The 22567-nt window shown below is 40.7% G+C and overlaps 1 protein-coding gene across 2 annotated transcripts in view; it reads left to right on the plus strand.

Moving 5' to 3' along the window:
• The window catches only part of RGL1 (ral guanine nucleotide dissociation stimulator like 1), a 255851-nt gene that overhangs the window by 79219 nt on the left and 154065 nt on the right, over positions 1-22567 (plus strand). For both annotated transcript variants that reach the window (XM_047704124.1, XM_047704126.1), the window contains exon 3: positions 16197-16360. In XM_047704124.1, the coding sequence (XP_047560080.1) occupies positions 16229-16360 (132 nt within the window). In that variant the 5' untranslated portion in view covers positions 16197-16228. The remainder of the gene's footprint in view (positions 1-16196; positions 16361-22567) is intronic.

A 22567-nucleotide genomic window follows, 5' to 3' on the forward strand; every position in this document is an offset into this window, starting at 1 on the left:
TTTTGCTGCTCATAAGACAGGATAAGAAAATGCAAAGGCAAACCTCAGACTGGGAGGAAATATTATCAATACATAAATCTGACAAAAGACTGCTTTCCAGAATATATAAAGAACTCTTATAACTTGCTAATAGAATCAATAAAAAGTCTCTAAAAATGGACAAATTTGAACAAACTCTTTACCAAAGGAGATATACAGACAGCCAGTATGTGCATGAAAAGATGCTCAATATCACTTATCATTAGGGAAAGAAAATTGAAATCACAAATGTGGTATTACTATACATCCACTAGAACATTAGAGTGGGATCACCTGGGTGGTATAATTGGTTGAGTGTGTTGACTCTTGGTTTTGGCTCAGGTTGTGATCTCAGGGTTGTGGGATTGAGCCCCTTGTTAGGCTCTACACTCAATGTGGAGTCTGCTTAAGACTCTCTCTCTCTCTCTCTCAAAAAAAAAAAAAAAGAATATTAGAGTGAATAAAATTAAAATGACAATACCAATTGTTGGTGAGATTATGAGGTAACTGGAACTCTCATACACTTCTGATGGGAATATAAAATTTTACAACCTTTTTGGAAACGAGTTTTGACAATTTCTCATAAAGTTAAACACATGCTTACCCCATGATCAAGCAATCCCACATTTAGGTATTTAAGAGACATGTAGGCATATGACCACATAATGATTATACACAAATGTTCCTCGACTTTTATCTAAAGTAACCCAAACTGGAAACAACACAAGTGTCCACCGACAAGTAAATGTATAAATAAAATATTGAACAATGGGGTACTATTCAGCAGTATAAGTGAAGGAACTACTTAGACTACAACAACATGGTTCAGTCTCAGAATAGGTATGGAAAGGGACAGAAGTCAGATAAAAAGGTGTAGATATTATATGATATTCAATGACATGAAACTCCAAAGGAAAAATGTACCATGTATTTATAGAAAGCAGATCTGCAATTGCCTGGGTACAGTGATGGGGTGAGATCAGCTTGGAAGAGACCTAAAGGAATGACCTTTTGTGGTGAGGGAAATGTTCTATATTTTGATTTTAGTGTTGTTAACATGGGCATAAACATTTGTCAGAAGTCAGAGAGTACATTTTTAACATGAGACATGTAAACTATACCTTATTAAAACTTAGTCCTTGTGTATAGTGGTCGCTTTGTTGTATTTTTTTTTTTAATTTTTAAATTTTTTTATAAATATATAATGTATGATTAGCCCCAGGGGTACAGGTCTGTGAATTGCCAGGTTTACACACTTCACAGCAATCACCATATCACATACCCTCCCCAATGTCCATAACCCCACCACCCTCTCCCTACCCTCCTCCCCCCCAGTCACCCTCAGTTTGTTTTGTGACAGTGAGAGTCTCTTATGGTTTTGTCTCCCTCCTGATCCCATCTTGTTTCATTTATTCTTTTCCTACCCCCCAAGTCCCCCACGTTGCATCTCCACTTCCTCATATCAGGGAGATCATATGATAGTTATCTTTCTCCGATTGACTTATTTCGCTCAGCATAATACCCTCTAGTTCCATCCACGTCGTCGCAAATGGCAAGATTTCATTTCTTTTGATGGCTGCATAGTATTCCATTGTGTGTGTATATATATATACAGCATCTTCTTTATCCATTCATCTGTTGATGGACATCTAGGTTCTTTCCATAGTTTGGCTGTTGTGGACATTGCTGCTATAAACATTCGGGTGCACATGCCCCTTCGGATCACTACGTTTGTATCTTTAGGGTAAATACCCAATAGTGCAATTGCTGGGTCGTAAGGTAGCTGTATTTTCAACTTTTTGAGGAACCTCCATGCTGTTTCCAGAGTGGCTGCACCAGCTTGCATTCCCACCAACAGTGCAGGAAGGTTCCCCTTTCTCTGCATCCTCTCCAACATCTGACGTTTCCTGACTTGTTAATTTTAGCCATTCTGACTGGTGTGAGGTGGTATCTCATTGTGTTTTTTTTTTTTTTTTAATTTGACAGATAGAGATCACAGGTAGGCAGCGAGGCAGGCAGAGAGAGAGAGAGAGGAGGAAGCGGGCTCCCTGCCGAGCAGAGAGCCCGATGCGGGGCTCGATCCCAGGACCCTGGAATCATGACCTGAGCTTAAGGCAGAGGCTTTAACCCACTGAGCCACCCAGGCGCCCCTCATTGTGGTTTTGATTTGTATTTCCCTGATGCCGAGTGATGTGGAGCACTTTTTCATGTGTCTGTTGGCCATCTGGATGTCTTCTTTGCAGAAATGTCTGTTCATGTCCTCTGCCCATTTCTTGATTGGATTATTTGTTCTTTGGGTGTTGAGTTTGATAAGCTCTTTATAGATTTTGGATACTAGCCCTTTATCTGATATGTCATTTGCAAATATCTTCTCCCATTCTGTCAGTTGTCTTTTGGTTTTGTCAGCTGTTTCCTTTGCTGTGCAAAAGCTTTTGATCTTGATGAAGTCCCAATAGTTCATTTTTGCCCTTGCTTCCCTTGCCTTTGGTGATGTTCCTAGGAAGATGTTGCTGTGGCTGAGGTCAAAGAGGTTGCTGCCTGTGTTATCCTCAAGGATTTTGATGGATTCCTTTCTCACATTGAGGTCCTTTATCCATTTTGAGTCTATTTTCATGTGTGGTGTCATTTTTCTGCATGTGGCTGTCCAATTTTCCCAACACCATTTGTTGAAGAGGCTGTCTTTTTTCCATTGAACATTCTTTCCTGCTTTGTCGAAGATTAGTTGACCATAGAGTTGAGGGTCTATTTCTGGGCTCTCTATTCTGTTCCATTGATCTATGTGTCTGTTTTTGTGCCAGTACCATACTGTCTTAATGATGACAGCTTTGTAATAGAGCTTGAAGTCCAGAATTGTGATGCCACCAACTTTGGCTTTCTTTTTCAATATTCTTTTGGCTATTCGAGGTCTTTTCTGGTTCCATATAAATTTTAGGATTATTTGTTCCATTTCTTTGAAAAAAATGGGTGGGATTTTGATAGGGATTGCATTAAATGTGTAGATTGCTTTGGGTAGCATAGACATTTTCACAATATTTGTTCTTCCAATCCATGAGCATGGAACATTTTTCCATTTCTTTGTGTCTTTCTCAATTTCTTTCATGAGTACTTTATAGTTTTCTGAGTATAGATTCTTTGCCTCTTTGGTTAGGTTTATTCCTAGGTATCTTTGGCTTTGGATGCAATGGTCGCTCTGTTTTTGAGGGCAAGTTCTTGTAGGGAAACTTTGTCATGGTGTTGACAGTTTCATTATTGTATAAAGCCTTTTTCTGTATTGAGTACTGTGTGAGACATTCCTCTGACTTTTGCGCTTATATTTAAGCTGTGATGGGGCATAGTGAATTGAGGGGGAAAGGTAAGGATTGAGGAGGGACCAAAGATGTGTAAGTTGATTTATTCAACAAATATTTATTGAGCACCTTATACGAGCCAGCATGCACTAGATACCCAACATATGCAGGGGAGTACAGATAGTCCTTGACTTCTAAGAGCTTGGTCTCCGAGGGTGCAAACTAAAGTACAGTGTTGTAAGTGCTGTGATAAAACTGTGAACAACTTACACAGGAAGAGTCGTTAACTCTCCCCAGTGGGTTTGGGACTGAGGGGGTGATATTTACATTTGCTTTAAATTTAATGCCCAGTGGTTAAAATCATATACCTTAGAACAAGAGAGAGAGAGATTGGAATCATGGCTCTGCTACCTACTCTCTGTATCAAATGAGAATCAAAACAGGATGCCATGAATAATGTATCACAGTATCAGGCATGTGTATGCCAAACAAGTAAAAGCATTGTATTAGGAGGAGATAGACTCAGCTGCTATAACAAAGACAAAGAGGAGATGGGGTAGGGGGAGTGAAATACTCTGAGTTGAAGTAACAACATAACAAAGGTATGAAAGGGCCCTATTTGGAGAACAGTGAGTTCAGTGATGGGAGAGAGTACGGAATTGGCTCGGGCCAAGGTGAATATACGATTTGAAGGTCAGGATCCGGCCAAATCATGACAAACTGGAATAGGAGCCTTGAACTCTTTCCTATGGGTGCATTCCTATTGCAAGTTCCTAAGCAAGGCAATTTCCTAAAAAAAGATTTTTAGGAAAACTACTCTGGTGACATTATGGAGAATGACCGGGAAAAGTCAAGTGCAGAGAGTCTAGTAACTTGGCTCTTGCACTGGTTCAACCCAGAGATAATGGAAGTATACGTCAAGGGCGGTGGATAGCATACAGAGGAGGCTCTAGCCTGAGATGCCTCAAAGAAGTTGTCAGTAGGATTTGGGGACTCCTTGGATATAGAGCATTTGAAGATGACTCTGGGATAGCTAGTTTGGGTTTTTGGGTGGATGGTACTGCCATAGGTAGAGACAGGAGCTTCATGAGGAAGAGAAAGTTTCTGTAGGGAGTTAAGAGGCATGAACGTGGATGCGTTATTTGTGGAAGGCAGTGATTTTGAAAAAGTTTTGGTGGAGTACTCTACTCAGTACAATATTTTTGAGTATCCTGATACACAATTACTTATAAATTGCATACGTGCACTATTACTCCAACATTTATATATGTTATAAAACATATACAAAATGGGAAAAAAGATGAGATGAGATAAACATATAAATCAACATTGTCATTCTTTTTTTTTCTGCACACCAGTACATTGTCTTGGGTAATAAGTGGGGTGTGTTCATTCTGCTTTGGACTCACTGGAGTATGACACCAATTGTTGGACCTGCCTGTAGCTTTGTGGAGTAGAGAAATGGTGTCTCTTTCTCCCCTTGGGGGACTCTCACTCACCCATCTTTTCTTCTTTCTTTCTGGATTTTTTTTTTTTTTTTTTTTTTGGAACAGGTATACAAGTTATTACCCTCTAGGAGCAACATGTGTGAAATTTTCTTAATACCTCTGGTGCGTAGCCCTAGAAGGTCATTATAATTCAAGTGAAGCAAGATTTTAACTGTTTGACCTGTGATACAAAGTAACTTCCCCCTTACAAACTGGCTAAGACCAAGAAACAGGGGCTCTGCACCAGAAGTCCCAAGCTGGACCCAGAGGAAAGTGTGCACGGTCAGGCCCAGCAGAGAGGATTGTGAGGAAGTTTATTTACTTCACTACCACTCCTCCCTAAGATCAAGGTGGAGAAAAGGAGAGTGTGTTAGATTGGCTCAGTGGCTCAGACCAGAGCATCGGGGACTCTTATATTTAAAATTGATGTCCCTGCGAATCTGCTGCTTGAGTGTATGCAAAGTCCTGCCTTTCTATTTCAATTTCCTTTTTGGTTACGTGAGACCAGCTATGACAGCCCACTGTACATGGAAGGCTAGCGTTGCCAGCTTTTAATTTGGAGAATACACCACTTATTCTTGATGAATTGGTCCACTAGGACCTGGAGTAGAATCTAAAACAACTCGGGAGGTCTGTGGCAAGGAGACAGAAGGGGAGAGAGAGTTAATCAACCTTCACCCAGGCAGCCTGTTGACAGATTTCTAGGCTGACTTAATCAATGCACTTCGTTCTCAAGGAAGACCTGAAAATTATCTGGACTGATTTCACCATATTTCATCCTTCTCGTGATGTTATAGCTATAAAGTAACTAGCTTGGGATTCCTTTTTAGGGCACACAGAAGAGAAGAAAACCCCGTATTTTCTTGTGGTCCAGATTGAAGTGAAAAAAATGGAATGAGTGTATAGAAGTTGAGATTCTGAGCCTAAGTGAGCTTAAGCTTCACTAGCATGTAAATCATTTTTCAGTCTACGATAAAGTTAACAATTAAAATCTCTCTGGTATCCAGAATCAATGTCAACCGCAATCGAGTTGGGGCAGTGAACCCAAGAACTGCATTCACTTGAGCTGTAAATCATAAACCCATCATCCTCCAGAGCAGAAGCAAAAGTGAAGAAGTCAGTGAGTACTGTAATAGGTTCCATATGTTGTTTTAAAGAGTCTTTGAGGAAAAAAAAGAAAAGAAAAGAAAACCCTTAGACTACAGATCAGCATACTTTTGTAGCAGGAATTTACATATGTGAATGAGAAGTGAAAGAACTAGCAATGTCAATTTTTTGCTTCTGTTTTCTACGACTTTTTTAAAAATAAGGAAATAATTGTTTAAGTCTGGAAGGGCAGAGCTGGGGAAGCATGATTGGAACCCGAGCAAGTAGAAGTACAGAGGGGACTTGAAAGGAGGGAGGAAGAAGCTGACTGTCAGCTTTGGTAGATAAGGAAGCATGGATTAGGAAACACAAATTCTAGTAACCCTCTTGGCTTTTCCCCTGTGACATAAGTGCAAGGAACTGGTGTTTCTCTTTAAGCCTTAAAGTTATAAAGCCAAAAATTAACATGGCCACATTTCTGTGAAATTTTGGAAACGCCACGACAGAATGGAAAGGGCAGCTGTGTTCGGGGTCAGACAGATCTGTTTTCAAATTTGCATTCTGCTGTGTGATCCTGGGCAATTCACTTACCTGCACTGGGCTTCGGTGTCATCTAATGGGGAATTAATACCTCGCTCTCAGAGCCCTCACTGTAACGCTCTTGCTCATATCTAACACTTACGATCATTTTGAAATTTATCTGTGAAATGTATCCTATCCTTTTGAAATCTTTCCTTTTCTCTTCCTGTGATTATGGACTTTGCAGTGATTCAGATTCAGAACCCCCAGCATGTAAGCCGGTGAAAGGAGTACCTGTGTTTATTGATCTTTTGTGTTCCTGCCTCATACACACCTGGCACAATGACTAGGCTGTAGCCAAATAAAATGTTAGGGACTTCCCTTCCCTCCTGCACATGGCACAGTGCTGAGCAGGTCTGAAGCAACCTGCCCAGCCCGTTCCCTGGAAGTCGCTGCTTGCTGTGCTAAGTCACGTCTGCCCATCAACCCCTCAGCGAGGAAGTCAGGGATGCGGAGTAGTATATTTGCACAGTTGCTAAGAGGTCTGAGTCCAAGACACCATGTCATTCACTTTCTACTTTGGTTTGTTGGAAATAGCAAGGTCAAACTGTGGTCATTGCAAACACCGGAGGAAGTGGAAAGTCCTTTGAAAGTTTAAGAAGGGAAAAATAAAAGAAAGAGAAAAGAACCTACAGCCCAGTTGAAACGGAATGGTGACACAGAAGGAAATGACCCTATTTCTCCTCAGACAGATGCCTTGGTGGATTTCACAGTGGCTCTGAGACTAAAACCACACTGAACGGAGATCTCGAGCCCCACAGTCCATCCACCCCTCATTGGCTGCAATCAGAATGGAGCCATTTCACAAATGTGGCTCTCAAATACTGTATGTGTCCGTAAAATGGAAGATAAAATTGGCCAGTCAGACCACAACCACATCTGTCGAAGCTCTAACCCTTGGCCTTCGTGAAAACATAACCTAGGACCAAACACAGAAACCCAGCAGAGGTACGCAAGGCATTTCATGCAGCCTTTGAAAAGTCGGTGACAGATGGCTGATGCTGTTCTGAAGGCCTGATGAGAAATCCAGGCTTGGCTGTGCTCGGAATGGTTGCAATTTTAAAGAAAAAGTAGGTTCAAAGTCAGTACCTATTTAATCTGTCCTGGCAAGGCCTTCCCCACCAGATGAGTTGAAAACGCTCCTGATTCTCGCTATGCAAAGCCGTTTTCAAATATGTTTTGGAAATTTGTTTAGGATTTGGGAGTAGAATTTGGTTTTCAGTTGTCTCATTTAGGGTTCATATCCTTTGATTCACTCCAAAATAAAGTGAGGATTCTATCCTTAGTGACTATGGAGGGTAAGTTCAATAGCAGCTTCTCAGCCAATACACATACCCACGAATGTGGGACCACTCGTCTATGGCACACGCATGCAGAGCTTGACGTGAGACAAAACAGACACAGAAGGAACAGGAAGTTGAGCATCCTTACCGAGTTTGCTAAAAGACTGTTTGAAAACAGCTGAACATATTGAATAAAAATATTTGAAAATAATGATTGCGTCTTTTCCAATGTATGTGAAACATGACCAACATCACTGCCTTTCCTGATAAAAATGTCATGATGCTGCAGCAGCCTCAAGCCGATGGGAAGGTTTCTTAGAATTCCAGAGGGTATGGCTTTGACTTTCGGTTGTGTTCGCTCAGGACACACAGATCACCAGGGGACAAGCCTGCTAGATCTATGCAAGGGTCAAGAGTCAAGAAGCAGCATCTCTAGTGGCTTCTTCTCCGTTTGATTGTCTCTTTAATGTATCTGTGTCCATCTGGGTCATCTTGAGTTTTTGATCCCACATGGTTTGTTTACCATGTTATATCATGGGTGCAGACCAAAAAGCTGAGAAGAAAGTAGAAAACGTGACCCAGTGGGAGAACTCTCCCTAACACAAGGCACAGAGATCCCTCCCTCTCCCATGCTGGATGAATATTGGATCCGTTCTTTCGGCCTTGGCCTCTCTTACAGGCATTTATGCCTATTTTAAAGGTCAAGATCAGGGGAGGCACAACATAGTAAGGTGAAAATGAAGATGCTGCCCTGATTATAAAGGTTCCTGTACTTCGTTAGCCCAGCAAATTGGTGTCTGGTATTTAGTAGTACCAAGGAGATTTAATCTTTACTATGTGAAACTCATCCGAGTCGTCCATGTGGGGCAAGATGTTATCTGATCTAATGAAAAAAGAGTTTAATTAAGAATACACGGTGAAAAAAGGAATATATGGTATATGGAAAAGCCATGGTGTCCTTGCTGCTTGGAGATTGAGAAAGAATAAGGAGTGGCCTAGTGCCAGGTCACTGTCCATGCTTCTGCCGGAAGTGTTTTCTTAAAAGAGATCTTCCCCCATAGGGACCTGCCGTTATCCTATAGCCTAGTAAAGTGACTATAATTAAGTAGATTAGACTTCTGTTTTTAGTCAAGTAAAAGATTGAGAACAGACTGCCCTTTAACCCGAGATGTGGAAAGGCCAGTCTACTTGGAAGTTAGTTAAAATGATCTTGTGCATTAACTGATAACCTCGACAGACTTCCTTCCCTGAATATATTATTTTCAGCTTTTTGCATTGCTCGTATCAGAAGCCCACCTCCAGATCTTTTCAAGAGCTTAGATTCCTGCAAATTCAGCTTTTCCACCATGGACACTATGCGATTTTATAAGTGGAACACAGGCGATTACGGTGTGGCAGCACGTTTCCCGGGAAGGTCGCAGCTCTGGGGTCCAGAGAGCTCGACAGAAACCCCAGGCTTGTTCCCTCATCTGTCTTGATCTGAGCTTTTCCCAGGCTGCTGTGAGGGTGCACTGAGGCTCATGATGGGCAAGTCCAGCGCCTGGCACGGTGATCGCTACCTCACCACTGAATTCCTATAGCCATTGTTGGTACCAAAAGAATGACTCCGACCTGAGTCAGCTTGACTTCCTTCAACTTGAAGATAAAGATTAGCCTGTGACCATTGAACTGTGTGATGCTCCCCTGATGGTTTTTTGCATTTTGCCCTCATTCAGCAAGTTAAAGCTGGAATCCACAGAATTGTGAAACATTTGAGCCTGGGATGGTCATGTGATTTACGGTTTCATCTCATTCTTTTCAAGCAACAGAATCGCTGAGCCTTTATTGTAATAAAAATGCAGGCCATAAAAATACAGTCCCTTAGAATTTTTTCTTTCTTACAACGCCGAGGGATTCTTCCTGATCTCGGGCTCTGTTCTGTTTAGGTATCCTCCCTCTCCCTCCCCCACGTCTGCTTTTGCAGATCTGTTTCCAGACTGCCCGCACTGAACGGGGGACCAGGAAGGGAGCCCAGCTGTTTTCCTTGTGTTGGCTTTCTTTGCTGAGCAGGAATTGCTGAGCAAAGAGCAACATTTTCTCCAGGGAGGTTCACAAGGGTAGTACAAACTCAGTCTGGGTTTTTCTTTTTTGGAGTTATTATTAAAAACTTCTGCCAAGTACTATCAGTGGGAGCAGGGGTGGGGGGCGGCTGGTAGCACATAAAGTCTGAAGTGCACATGGACCTGCCTTAAAAACTATCAACCTGAGTGAAGCAGGAATGTCTTGCACTTCTTCAATGTTCTACGTTTAACAGGAGACAGTTGCTCTCAGAGAAAGTCCCTTATAATTCCATAGACTCTATTGTGCAACCTTGCTCTGTGCTCAGTAAGACAGGACATAATTAAAATTCCTTTGAAAATGGTTTCCCAATGATTGACATTTGTTCCAAAATACATCATGATAGTAAATGTTTAAACTGTTATTCCAGTGAAGTGTTTTTTTTTTTTAGTGGAAGGAAAATAAAATGATTTTTTATAAAAGGGTGATTAAGCTTTTTTAAAAAAAAAAATCAAAGGAATTGGATATATTTAGGTTCAGTCTCTCAAAGAGCTGGCAGTCCAGCAGGGGACTCTGGAGTTAATCGAGAAGAGCGAAAGAAACCAATATGCAGAATATAAGTGAGTTGCCTTATAGAGACTAGAATGCTGTTGGGTTTCCGAGGAGGAGGAGATAATGATGATCTCTTTTGCTCCTAATACGTTGACATCGATTGTCACTTCAAACACACCCAACTTTTCAGTATTGCTCTGAAGCAGTCTGGCCCCTGCTTTCCCAGGAAGAAAGCTGCTCATTGCTAGAAATCTATGCCATGACTCCCTGTAGTTCTTCCTGTCTGGTGTCTGTCCGCGCTCCAGTCTCCATTTCCGTGCAGAAATTCTAGATTCCAGACAGCTGCTTCTGTCTCTATTTTCAGAAGGAAGAGACCACTATGATGCACCCCAGTACTGGGAAGGCTGTATCTTAAGACCTCCTTGGATGCCCCAGTTTATGAATACCACAGTAGCAATTATGATTAGAGATGTCTACCTGAACCAGGATTTGGATGCTAAAAATCATTGAGCTCACCCAAACACCAGCCTTACAAAGCCTGGGTGAATTTACAGTTGACCACGCATTAGAGAATTTTGAGTTGCTTCTGAAATCACAGCTCAGGTGTTCAATCTGTGAATGCCACTGCACTGTGATAATATCCTACTGTTTGATTTTGAGTCGTGAATGCGTGTACCCTGTGGGAATAAGTACAATATGTGAGGGACCCATAAAAATTACAGCATTTCGCCGTCATGTTTGGTAGTATAAATCCCTCCATTCTACTGGAAAAATACTTTAGTGCACAGTAGTTTTGCTTTCTACATTTGGGGGGATGAGATGAGTATTTTATTTTATATCTGTAGGGGGCCTCAGCGGTGTTACGGTCTCTTTATCCACGTTAAAGATGAGGAACCGGGGGCTGAGAACAGTGAAATGGTTTGCCCGAGCGTTACACAGAGAACTTACTGCAATCTTAGGATTTTAGCCCAGGTCTTTTCCAGCGCTCTCTGGACTATGCCATTCTCAACCCTGTAAATAAATTCAAAGACTGTTCTTGACACATAGACGTTCAGATGAAAGAGTTGACGATAATCAGAGGTAAGGTAAGGCCTTAAGTCTGTCTCATGTGCACAGAACCTGAGTTCATTAGGAGGCAGAGTGAGGATGAGAGAAGGTAGGAGGAAATAAATGGCAGAAACACTAGTAATCATGGGAACAGACTGAAACAGGGCAAATACTAGACATTTTCAAGATGAGAAGAAATCTGAGTTGAGGTAAAAAAAGATCAAGAGATTTTTTTTTTTTTTTTTTTTAGGCAGAAGCAAGAGTGTATGTGTGTAAGGGAATCAAGTGGAAATGCCGTTTAATCAGTGCATAGGACGGAATCTGCAGGGGCAGGAGAGAAACATGGCTCTACTAGACAAAGACTAGAAACACCAAACCATCCCAGTAAGGTTCTGAATATTAAATAGGTTCTGAATATTTCCTTCCAAAAAAATGGTAGGGGGAGAGGGAGGGGAAAAATGATAATGATTTAGAAGGATGTCTCATATGTTATTTACTAAAATAGAAGGGAAAGTCAAATTAAAAAAAGTCAAGATTGATTTATCAAACCAAGTCCAACATAAGGATTAATAAAGTAAATGCAGATTTCAATGAAATTGTGCCCTAGCACTTACTTTTAAAGCCATGCTTCAAAAAGGTTGTATCCATGGGAATTATAGATAATTTTTACCAAATCACAAGAACTGTTACTAGTAATGGCAAATGTTTATGTTCTTAGATCATCATGTGATACTTAACTTTTTTTTAAAAGATTTTATTTATTTATTTGACAGAGATCACAAGTAGGCAGAGAGGCAGGCAGAGAGAGAGGGGGAAGCAGGCTCCCCACTGAGCAGAAAGCCCGATGCAGGGCTTGATCCCAGGACCCTGAGATCATGACCTGAGCTGAAGGCAGAGGCTTTAACCCACTGAGCCACCCAGGTGCCCCAATACTTAACGTTTTTAAGATTAGCTCCTAGGTTGCCTGGGCAGCTGAGTCGGTTAAGCCTCTGACTCTTGATTTTGGCTCCTGCTGCATCAGGCTGCATGCTGGGCGTGGAGCCTGCTTACGATCCTCTCCCTCCCTCTGCCCCTCTCCCACCATCCCACTCATGCACACGCTCTGTCTCTCCCTCTTAAAAAAAAAAAAAAAAAGGATGGTCTTTGGATTTAACCAAATTGAAAACAAAACAAAACAAAACACAGAACTTTAAGCTTTGGTGGGAATATTAGGGCTCTAGGATATGAAGCAAACTCATCTTCAGAACCTTTACATGGCTTTTATCGTCTGCAGGTTGTTCTCAGGGTCAAGTGGGGTAGAGAAAAGAAGCTGTATGTATAGAAAAGCAAATACCTGATCACAGATATCTGATACCTGATCACAGAGAACACAGAAGCAAAATTAAGCGCAAAATTATAAACAGAAAATTGCTGGAGAAATGCCTTTTCTAACTGTAAAAGGGGTATGACTGTACACTGTCTTACTTCATGAAATGGAAAAAAAAAGTAAGAACAGGGAAGATAAGTTTGGTGGAATGAAAGCATCTGTCTTCCCTGGTCAGAAGCTGAGATGGGGTGGGGCGCCTGGCTGGCTCAGTCGGTGGAGCATGGACTTTTGATCTCAGGGTTGTGAATTCAAGCTCCACATTGAGTGTAGAGCTAACTTAAAAAAGAAAGAAAGAAAGAAAGAGAAAAAAAAAGAAAAGAAAGAGAAAAAAGTTGAGATGAGGGTAAAAAGGAAAAGGAATGATCTAGTTTTCTAGGATGTTTCCTTCTCTGTATCAATCCCACTCTTCCCTCATTTACTCATCGGATGTACCACCTCTCAGTGGGCACTACTGGGCCAGTGAGCTAAGACAGTGACACTTTAACTCTAATCCATGGGGGGAAGAGCAGGAGAGGGTGGTCTCGTTCTACCAGTGACGGGATCGGGGGTGGGGGTTGAAGTTTTGCTGACCTGACCTAGGAGAGAAAGCACAAACCTGGGGCCTCTACAACTTTCTAGCACTGTATTAAACTTACTTAGCTGCCTTGCGTAGAATTTGTCATAGCTGTAAAATGGGGAAGTCTTCCTTGCTGGGTTATTGTATGGTGTAGAGATAATGTGAAAAATCCCAACACGGGGGCTGGTATGCAATGGGAGCTCACTATATGCTGCATATTTGGTCTTTTTTTTTTTTTTTTTGAATGAGGAGAGGTCCTGAGGATGGGTAAAAAGACCTCAAATTTCAGATGGGGTGGAGGATCTTGAAGTGCTTCAAGGGCGTGCTAAGAGCTGGCTGCCTCTCTGCTTCCATGCCTAGTTCCCAAGGACCTCGTAATGGTCCAAAACTCATTTAGTTGCATCTTCTCCCCAAACAGGGCAAGGAACAATCTGTGGGAAGCCAGGACACAGTAGAGTTCAGTCTCCAATACTGACAATTTGCCAACTCTCACCCACACGGCAGTGATGAGAAAGCAGCTGTGGGCAGCGGTGGGGTGGGGTCACCGTGGGGTCACCTGGATACATTACACTTACAGATGTTCCATTGTTTGCCCTGAGATTTTGTAGTCTGTCTATTTCGTCCAGTTAGGTTTCCATGATCGGCGGAGGATAGAGCCCAAACCATCTTCTGTAGTTTTTCCACTTTGTTTTGATTTATTATTTGTTGTTTACAGTATTATCTCCAATAACAATGATGGAATTTCCTTCCCTACCAATCTGGCCTGTTTCCATTGTGCCTGTTTATTTTAATTTCCTTTTTTTGGACTGAAACCTCCACATGACTCTGCTTTGTTTATTTCCTCGGCTGTAAGTGTCGGCATCATTTATTAGCATATCCTCTCCCATGAATTTGTTCATTAATTATGAAGGTTTGGTTTCCCGCTTCCTAGTAGGATTGTGTTCCATGCTGCGCGTGTGGAAGGGCTGTGGGGTGGTTTTGGTTAGCAGCTTCCTTCCTCATCATGCCTCTCTGCAAGCAGACGGTTTGCTCTCCATGGTTTCCAGATGGAGCGCGTGAGGCAGAGAAGGAAGTCAGCTGCCGAAGAAGCTTTTCTCAAATCCTCTGACCAACCACCCCTGCTCGGCTTATCAGTGCTCATTGCTGACTACTTTTATTTGGGCTGTAGGTTCTGTGAGCATAAGACCTGCTTTTTTGCGGACAGGCTCCATTCCTTGAAGCCATTTCCACGAAAACTAGTACGTTAATTAGTGAGCAGTGAGCCGCTTGGGGATGCGTTAGACTTGGCTCTTCCTCTTGAAGACCCTGCAGCCCACTAAAGGAATCAATCAAAAGGTGAAAGAGAAGATGTAATTTGACTTTTACATCTGTTATTTGAAAATATTGGCTCTGCTGCCCGATTTTCACCAGATTCTTCTCATGTACTGAGTTAACTAATTCCTCAAACATTTGTTTAGTGCTTACTCTGTGTATGACACCATCTCTAGTGTCAAGATGCTTAAAAGACCAGAAGGTGGAAATAGAGCTGAAAGCAAATAAACGTAATAAAGTGTTAGAGGTGGCCCAATAGACATCTTTCCAGAGTATATAGAGGGAGTAACAGAGGAGGAGGGGGGCTTTATTCCCTTGGAGTGAGCAGTGGGAGGAGATGTCCCAAAGAAAGCCTAAAGCTACTGGATATATTTGAGATGCATGTGTACCTTCAGAAGGCAGAAACGGGGGGCACCTGGGTGGCTCAGTGGGTTAAGCCGCTGCCTTCGGCTCAGGTCATGATCCCAGGTCCTGGGTTCGAGCCCCGCATCGGGCTTTCTGCTCAGCAGGGAGCCTGCTTTCTCCTCTCTCTCTGCCTGCCTCTCTGCTTACTTGTGATTTCTCTCTGTCAAATAAATAAAATCTAAAAAAAAAAAAAAAAAAAAAAGAAGGCAGAAACGGTGGCTGAGGAGGCAGCAGGGTATGGTGGAGGAAGGGAGGGCCATGGTTGCCATTTTGAGGAGTTAGGATTTTATTCTCTAGGGAAAGTTTTAGGTAGGTGGGATGTCATTATCAGATTTACTTTTAAAAAAAAAAAGTTACCCTGAGAAGCATAGATTCAGGGGGACTTGAATGGAGGCGAGGAGATTCCTTAGGACAAGACGGCATGGAGCAGGCACCATGCGATTCCAGACAAGCCAGTGGTGGATGGAAAGATGTCAAGGAAGCAAACTTTATAGAATTGGTATCAATTTTAAAATATTGTCTTTACAGCAACTGCTGATGAAACTAAGGCTCAGGAAAGTAATGTAGCCGATAAATATCAAAGGGAATATTTCTCTGTGCTTCCATTGCAGTTTGCAAAAAAATGGTGATTGCGGCATTGGGCACACAGTGCCGTATATACCACATTGTGATTACTTGTTTATAAGCCTTTCTGCCCTGAGACATTACCCTTCTTAAGGTTAAGAGCCAAGCTACCAAACGATTTGTGTATGCCTAGCATGGAACCTCGTATAAACAAGTACCCGATAGATGTTTGAAGAGGAAGACGCCTCTTTCCAGTACTTTTTTGACGTGCAACACACAGCATGGACATACGAAGAAACTTCTCTCGGGCTTCTCTTACATCCACCTGAGGGGCCAGAGCAAAGAGGCCAATTGGGATAATAGGCAAATGATGCTTCTTCCTTTGCTCTAAAATTCCCATCACCTTATCAGAATGCACCCCTGCCTACAGAAACCTGCATTAAAATAGCAATAATGAATATTTAAAATATAAAAAGGGGCCATGAAAGTTGATGTCTGTTCTGACACCATCCTCAGTGGTCTCATTATCCACAAATCAAGCACAAGAAATTGCTTCCATATCTTTTTTTAATGGTAATTAATGTTTTAACCTGGATCACACTTTATTCTTCCTCTCAGGTCCGTAATGCCTCCTGCCTGGCTCTTTCAAGATGGAGGATAAACCTGTGGGAGAGCCTACTCAAGTGGCGTCTAAATTCAAACTTTCCAACAAGGTCGAGAGCACAGGACACTGGCTGATGGACGATCATGCTCGGATATGGGAAGTTTTAAAGACAGAGGAGGTAGGACAACTCTAAATCACTCAGTTTGTACAATAATGGATTTTCTTTGACTTGAGACTCCAAGTTCTTAGTACAGTCAGCACCACAGACCAGCTCAGCATATTTTTATTCAGACACCACCTGTGAATGGAGAATAGTAAGTTAGGAGTGTGTTTCTTGGGTATTCATAATGCCATGGTGATTTAGCCAAAAGAGGTGGCACGGACAGGAAGTACTTAAAATACACAGGTAGACATTCTCCTTCTAGAATCCTGCCAGTCCTAAGTGGGAAATCAAATCATGGTGAGAAAGTTAATTCCTAAGGATCAATCATAACAAGTGGAATTATATAGATTCATTGTTCGACAGGATGAGGCATGGTGTATCATTAGGGCTCTTCGGTTGCAAGCAACAGAAATGGACCCTGACGAATTTCAGCAAAATGGGAAATTATAGGAGGATATTGGGAGGCTCACAGAATTGATGAGAAGCTTTGAAAACTTGGATTGGAAAGAAGACAAGAGTCAAGTCAATAAGAACTGTTCAGGGCACTACCCCTGGTATAAATTCCAATCTTTCCCCATCCTCTCTTCATTCTCACATGTATGTATCTGCTCCAGATGCAAAGCCGTGGAAGAGAGGGGCTCACTGCCAAGCTCAGTCACATGTCTTTTTTTCTGGTTCTTCTGTAAAGAGAAGAATCTTCCATGAGAGATCATTATAGCAACTCCTCACAGCACTGGTGTTTGGAGTCCAAGTGTCCCATATCCACATGTTGTGACAATTACAGTTCAAGAAAGTAACTTGACAAATGCAGTCTTAAACGTGTGAATACTGCCCAAGCAAAAATGTGAACCCTCTCTGTAGGGATACTTGCCCAACAGATTTTTTTCTTTTTAAAGGAATAAATCTCCACACAGAGCAGTTGAAGTCTCTACAAAACCTACCTAATAGGACCAAGACTCAGGTCAGTTGAGTGAGGTGCCAAGGGCACAACATTTAAGGAAGCACTCTCTCGTAGGTTTGTGTCCTGCATTTGCATGAACTTGGGAGTCAACACGTCTTTGTATTTTGAAGTGCCTTGCTTGCTCACCCTCATGCTGGCTCTGCCACCTAATTTTATTCTTCTCCTGTTTCCCCTAGGTAATCCTTTCTCCAAATTAGGCATTTGCCATTCTTATGCATATTTCAGTATATATGGTACATACCTGTTATCCACATATCCAATATATAATACTGATTTACATCTTCTCAATTTTGTGTAAGTTATATACTATATATTACTTCTATGGCTTGCTTTTTTTTTTTTTTAACTTAACATTTGGTTTCCACTTTATCTGTTTTCTGTGCTTGAAACATGTCGTTCTAGCTTACTCACATTTTACTTTTCTTTATATTCTCTTGATTGAGTCACATTTGTTTATCTGTTCTCTTATTAACACCAGGTTTTTTGCAATACAAGGTAATGTAGTACATTTCTTTAGCATAGACACCTGTAGGTGGCCTGCTGGATTATAAAGTATGAAAACCTTCAGTTTTACTAGTTATTACCAGATTGATTTCCAAGATGAGGATATGAGTTTATAACCCCACTAGCAGCATATGAGAATCCCCCCCCACCCCCTGCTCCGTATCTTCACCAGTTGCTGATCTTACCAGACCTTTAAATACTGGCTGATCTTATTGTTTTGAAATGGGATCCTGTTGTTTTAACATGAATTTTCCCATATGACTAGTCAGTTATCCCAGCACCATTTTTTTTTAAAGATTTTATTTATTTATTTGACAGATAGAGATCACAGGTAAGCAGCGAGGCAGGCAGAGAGAGAGAGGAGGAAGCAGGTTCCCCGCTGAGCAGAGAGCCCGATGTGGGGCTCGATCCCAGGACGCTGGGACCATGACCCGAGCCGAAGGCAGAGGCTTTAACCCACTGAGCCACCCAGGCGCCACCCCCCCAGCACCATTTTTGAGTGTCCATAATTTCTTCTTAAGTTGGTGATATTCTCATGTATCATATTTCTTTACGTACACCCTCTGATAGTGTGATGCTTCCTCGACTGTTTTAGCTTTAAAGGAAACATGGATATCTAATTGGGTATGTCCCACTGAAATATTGCTCTTCAAAATTGTTTTGGCTGTTTTTGGAACTTACATTTTTGATACAAATTTAGGATGAGCTTGTTAGGTTCTGTGAATATGAAGAGAAAGGAAAGTCTGCTGGAAATTTGACTAGGGTTGAAATAAGTTTGTTGATTAGTTTGGGGATTGTCAACATCTTTATGGCAATCAGTGAATATCTTGTCTAATTATTGACTTTAATGGGCATGCTTCAGTAGTTCACCCTCATTATTTCACCAACATTTTATCCTATATACCCCTTTGCTGTAAGATTTTCACTACTAAAATTTAAGGAAGTTCTCTCTTCTCCTTTTCTTTTTTTGTTAAATGTTCATTTCTTTACATTGTAATATTTGATATCTACAAAATAAGACATATCTAAGTTATAGAACATAATATTAAACAGACACTTGTGAGTTCATTATGAACTTAAGAACTACAACTTTACCAATTTGTTGAATACATATGTGGACTCTTCCACATCCTATTTCCTTGATTCCTTTTCCTAAAAAGTTAACCATTTTCTTGAAGGCTGTGTTTGATCATTCTTTACGTTTTTAAAAGATTTTTTCAATATATATGTATCCCCAAACAACATTGTTTAGTTAAACAAACTAGTTATTTGGTCATATATATATCATATAGGTCTTATTTCTTTGGTGGTTCACTTCTTTCACTGTTTCTAAGATATTTAGTAGTAATTCATTAATTTTTTACTGTTGAATAACATGCCGTTATGTGGTTATGCTATGATTTGTTAATTCATATGTTCTTGGACATTTTAATTATTTATTTTTTTGCCATTATGAACAATCTGCTAAGAATAACCTTATGCATGTCTGTGCCCTGTTGTAAGAGTGCTCCAGGTATAAGAATCTTTCTAGGCTAATACCTATTAGGTGAATTTTTAGTTCGGTACATCCAAGTTACATTTTGCAAGTTATTGCTATATTGCTTTCTAGAACAGTACCAATTTACACTCTCGCTAGCCGTGCATAACATTCATCTTATTCTACATCCTTGCCAACTTTTGTAATTGTCAGATTTCTTAATGTTTTTTGACCTCATTGTTATAAAATAGAATCTCATTCTTTACTCATCAATTCTTGATATATATCACTCCATCTTAGATACTTTTTCTTTCTATCTCTCTCTCTTTTTTTTAGAATTTACTTTTCTGAGGGTCTAGCTGGAGCAAGAATCTCTTTTTTTTTTCTTTTTGTCTGAAGATGCCTTTATTTTGAGCCTGCTCTTAGAATGATAGTTTAGATGGGTATAGAATTCCAGGTTACTTTCTTTCAGTACATTAAAAACATCCCATTGTCCTCTGCCTTCCATTGTTTCTGTTGTAAACTCGCTAAAAGACTAATTTTTTATTCCTTTGGATATAATGTCTTTTCTAACTCACTAGATCTTCTCTACATTTTTGCTGTTTTGTAGTTTCATTCTTCTGTGTTGAGGTGTGAGTTTCTTTTTATTTAGCTTCTTGGGTTAAATAAAACCCATAGGGCTTCCCAAATATATGAATGCTCTCTTCCATCAGTCTGGTAACATCTCTGTAATTTTCTTTTCAAATAATTGCTTTTGCTTCATTTTACTTCTGTTACTCCAACAAGATTTATGTTTGATTTTCACACTCTTTGCATATGTCCCTTAACCTCTCTTTTGGAGTTGCTATCTTTTTTTCTCTCTGTCTTATATTCTGATTAGTTTTAGATCTATTTTACAATTCACTAATTCTTTCTTCAGTTCTATCGAATCTGCTTTTTAACCCAACCAATGTGAGTTTTAAATTTCAGTTATTCTATTTTTTACTTCTAGAAGTTCTGCTTTGTTCTTTCTAAAATTTTCTAGTCATTTTTTAGTGTCTTGATTTGTATTCCTGTTTTTATTTTAGAAGGCTATTTGTCAAGAACTGTGAAGGTTATGAGATCTTACGCTATTTGCAAGTTCGCTTGCCAAGGTAATAGATACTGAAAGAAGACATGAGACTCCTCTGTCTCAGAGACAGAAGAAACAGTAATCAGAGTGTCAGCATGTTTTTATTGGTTCCTTATGCTGCAGTTCTCCCAGGGCCTAGATACCTGCCCGCACAGGAAAGGATCACTGACTTTGGGAAACTTTCCAGTTTATAGTAGACAGTAAGTAAGCCTGCACTTTCTCCTAGTAGGAGATGCTACCTTATCCTTTAAGGTTAACAATGGACTGCAGACACAGGCCTGAAAAATGATCTGGGTAAGGATCAGCCAGGCCTTGATCATTTGGCGTAGAAATCAAGACATACAGAAACAAGAGAGACTCATGGAGGAGTGTTTCTCAACTATATTAAATATAATAGTCTTATATTCTGAGTTGGCAATTCTAATAGCTATGGATCTTATTTTGCTATCTGTTCTTTCTGTTGCCTTTTGCGCATGATGTTTTGTTTCTTTGTGGTTTTATGATTTTTGACTGTGGGTTCATTTTTCTTGGAATAAAGGGAGCTTTCTCTGTTGAGAATTTGCATTTACTTCTGGGAGCACTACCAACTGGAAGTCACTTTAAAGTAAATTCTTAGCTTGAAGTTTTCAGACTACTCAATGTGAATATAGGCTAAAAGCCTGTGGGTGGGTGTTTTTGTGAGAATTAGTTCCAAGGGGAATTGACTCCTCTCTTCCCAGCCCATCCCTGTTCATATTCAGTGCCATATTTTAAGATAAGAAACTTTCCTGATATTGTTGTGGAGGGCATGTCATTCCTGGTTCATCTGAACGCAGAGGGAATAACATTTTGGGGTCGTAGTTTTATGCAGTGGGGATTCCCTGTAGATTCTCTTTCTTGAGCCATTCCTGGGTTTTGTCTGTTAGTCTCGGTTTCAGTTAAAGGAATAAAAACTATATTAGTTAAAGTAAGACTAATGCTTTCTCAAATATTGTCAAAAATTTAAGTGGCTTAACACAATAAGAGTTGATGTCTTAATCACATAATAGTCTAACACTTGAGTTCATTCTTAAAGGAAAAGCATACATGAGCCCAGCAAATGGGATTTCAGAAGAAGAATGAGAGAAAATATTCCTGGAAGAGTGAAAACTGTGTAAAGGGTAGTATTAGAGAGAATATCCTGCAGTTGAGAGCGTTTGTAGGAGAAAAGGGATGGCAAGAGATGAAGCTGAGAGGAACCAAATAATGAAAAGTCTTATGTGCTCCATCCAGAATTTCAGAAATTATCCTGTGGGCTTTGGGGAGTCAATGAAGGGTGTTAGGCGGGACTAATGACATGGTCGGATTTGTTTTTTATTTTTTTTTTTTTTTTTTTTTTTTTTTTAAAGATCTCATTTATTGATTTGACAGAGAGAGATCACAAGTAGACGGAGAGGCAGGCAGAGAGAGAGAGGGGGAAGCAGGCTCCCCGCCGAGCAGAGAGCCCGATGCGGGACTCGATCCCAGGACCCTGAGACCATGACCTGAGCCGAAGGCAGCAGCTTAACCCACTGAGCCACCCAGGCGCCCCAGATTTGTTTTTTAGAAATGGTACTTTGTCAGACAGCCTCGAGCACTTCAAAACCTCGCCCACTTAGGTCTCTTTCTTTTCCATCTACATTGTGCTAATCAGTGCTCAATGGGGAATTATTTGGGATTGTTCTTTTTTCAGGATGGGAATTCTCTCTCTTCAGCTAGATCCTCTGTCCTTGAGGTCATGTTCCTTAGTTTTAATTCTATTACACTATAAACCCAAAGCATGAGGATACTGCTAGACACAGGTTGAAATAAAAACCTGATGACTGATTGACAAAACATTTTCGTAGTCTTTATGTAATCATATAATCATTATTTAACACTAATACATTGTTTCTCTAAATTGTTACATCCATCAAAATATTGCCAGCTGTGGGTACAAAGGCGATTCATTTGATTCACCATAAGATAGCACTTAGTGGTGGTGACATTTTGGTTTTTTGTTTGTTTTTTTTTTGCTCATTGCTGATTGAATTTGCATTGAGTCATCTGCTGTGCCACTGGGCTTATCTGTATTCAGTGTTTTACATTTGTGAGAAGGCTGCCAAGATAAGCAACATTGTCTTGTGGCTATGGAACAGAGATGTTCTCTGTGTGAAATTAAACTAGTGAATG

Source organism: Lutra lutra, chromosome 15 (assembly GCF_902655055.1).
Source record: "Lutra lutra chromosome 15, mLutLut1.2, whole genome shotgun sequence".
Taxonomy (NCBI): Eukaryota; Metazoa; Chordata; class Mammalia; order Carnivora; family Mustelidae; genus Lutra; species Lutra lutra.